At 44.3% G+C, this 2,310-nt stretch overlaps 1 protein-coding gene across 1 annotated transcript in view; it reads right to left on the bottom strand.

The window, feature by feature from the left end:
- The window catches only part of LOC105451319, a 2,351-nt gene extending 451 nt beyond the window's left edge, over positions 1–1,900 (bottom strand). The window contains exons 1-2 of the mRNA XM_011691687.1: positions 1,200–1,900; positions 28–1,100 (exon numbers count right to left, since the gene is read on the bottom strand). Of these exons, the coding sequence (XP_011689989.1) occupies positions 28–1,100; positions 1,200–1,900 (1,774 nt within the window). The remainder of the gene's footprint in view (positions 1–27; positions 1,101–1,199) is intronic.
- Between the last annotated feature and the right edge of the window lie 410 nt (positions 1,901–2,310).

Raw genomic sequence — 2,310 nt, forward strand, 5'->3', positions numbered from 1 at the left:
CGTGATTGATGTCTTGCCTGGACTCACCACATGGGCACTCGGGAGAATCAACAATGTTTTTCCTGAATAGACTGTAATTTAGATTGTAATGGTTGCTCCGGATGCGAGATATACAGACAATTTCTTCCCTGTTTAAACCTTTATTGAAGAACCATGTCTTTTGAGAGTCGCTTAAATAAAGCTTGTCAGAATATTGCGTGCCTTTGACAAAGGAGGTTTCTTCCAGATAGTGTTTGTAAGCGTTTACTCGATGCAGTTTTGCCTCCACTTGAAAATCGGTGAACGGGACTTGGAACGTGGGTTTAGCGCCCCTTGACGTGGCCCACTTCGCAAGGCGGTCCGCTTTCTCGTTGCAGGGGATCCCCTTGTGTGCCGGAACCAAGCAGAGAACGATTTTCCTCCCTTCTCTTTCAGCAGCAATGAGTTTTTTCTTGATTTGATGTATTAGGTAGTTTCCTTGCTTGTGATCCGATGAGGCGAGAGCCATTAGCACACTTCTGGAGTCTGTGAAGACATTGGCTTCAATAATGTTTAAATCAATAATAGCAGTGATTGCATGCAGAATAGCCCATGCTTCAGCAGTGAAAATAGAGACAGATGAAGGAAGCTTGTGTGTAATTATGAAGTTGATGCTGGGAGAGTAAATGCTAGCGCCGGCTGGGGAGTAATCCGATTTGGACCCATCCGTATAGAAAGATGTAGCCTCGATCGATAATTCCTCGAAATGTTCTTGAAACTTGGCGCGCGCGATATGCGGAGGAGTGTCCCTTTGAATGTCTGTTAGCGAGAAGTCAATGTCCTTCTTGTAAATGGAAAGTTGGTAAATGTCATCGTAGGCCGGGAGAAACGTGTAGCGGTGAACTCTATCTAACACGTGCTTTGTGGCGCAATATCTGTCGTATACAGGAAGGGACTTCCGAGCTTTTTCTCTGATCACGTCCGAGTGGGCGGAGTTGTCAATGCTTCGCAGGCTGCGGGCAACGATGCTGAATTTATTAGAGTATGCCTTGTAGAGATATTTATCAATGAGATATGTAAACCTTATCTTTAGAGGTACTTCCTTGGCTTCCGCCAGAATAATGTTGATTGGAATGGAAACTCTATACCCCAAGGCAATCCTCAAGGCTCTGAATTATTGTCTCTCTAGTTTTAAGAACATCGCCCTGTTGCCCACAAAGCGAAATATCAAGCTGTCGTACTCAATGGCGCCTCGTAAAACCGCGCGGTATATACTGATAAGGGTGTCGGGGTGCGCTCCCCATGAGGTGCCTGCAAGTGACGCAAGCACGTCCGAGACAGCTTTGCCCTTGCGCACCAAATATTTCGTGTGAGCCTCTCCCCTCAGCGTGGGGTCCAAGACGACGCCCAAGAAACGAACCGATAAAACTCTGGGAATAGGTTGTTTGTTAATAAAGAGCGCAGCATTGGGAGGGGCGGGATCAGCTCTGGTCTTGGAAAATATCATCCATTTGGATTTACTAGGAGAGAGCTTAAGGCCTCTATTTTGTAAAAACTGCCAGACACTGTCTAAAGCTGTTTGCAGACATTCAAAAGCCTTCTCAATATTTCCCTCCGTAGCAAAAAGCACAATGTCGTCCGCATATTGTAGAATGCGCACGCCCTGCGGGATGCACTCAAAGATTTTCCTGAGATATAAATTAAAAAGAATCGGACTAAGGGTAGAACCTTGCGGAGTCCCTTTAAATGAGAAGAAGGGACCAATTAAAGTGCCCTCCTTGACAAAAAAGATCTTCCTTTTAAAGATTAGATTTTCCACAAATTTGCGACAGCGAGCTGGAATGCCAATGTCCGACAGATCCTGTAATAATATGTCAGGACAGACGTTGTCGAATGCGCCCTGTATGTCCAAGAAGACGGCTACGGTGTGCATAGATTGCATGAATCCGGCGTGTACGTAATTTGAAAATGCGCACAAATTGTCTGCACAGGATTTTGCCGGCCTGAATTGAATTGAAAATCCGGTATGATATGACGAGATTCTAGGGCCCACCGAATTCTGAAATAAATAACCTTTTCCAGTATCTTGAGAAAACAGGATAACAAAGATATAGGTCTAACACCACCTCCATTTTTAGGAATGAAAATTACAAGCGACGTTTTCCAGTCAGCCGGAAAAACGCCTGTTTTGAAAATGATTAGGTTAAACAACTGAAATAGACTATCTTTATATTTCTGAGGAAGTGAGTTAATAAGACCGTAGTCTATTTGATCCAGGCCAGGAGCCGATTTAATTTTGGAAGAGCACATCGCTTGGTTGAATTCTTTAATCGTAATCTCGTTATCTAGACT

Source organism: Wasmannia auropunctata, unplaced genomic scaffold, assembly GCF_000956235.1.
Source record: "Wasmannia auropunctata unplaced genomic scaffold, wasmannia.A_1.0 LD336053.1, whole genome shotgun sequence".
Taxonomy (NCBI): Eukaryota; Metazoa; Arthropoda; class Insecta; order Hymenoptera; family Formicidae; genus Wasmannia; species Wasmannia auropunctata.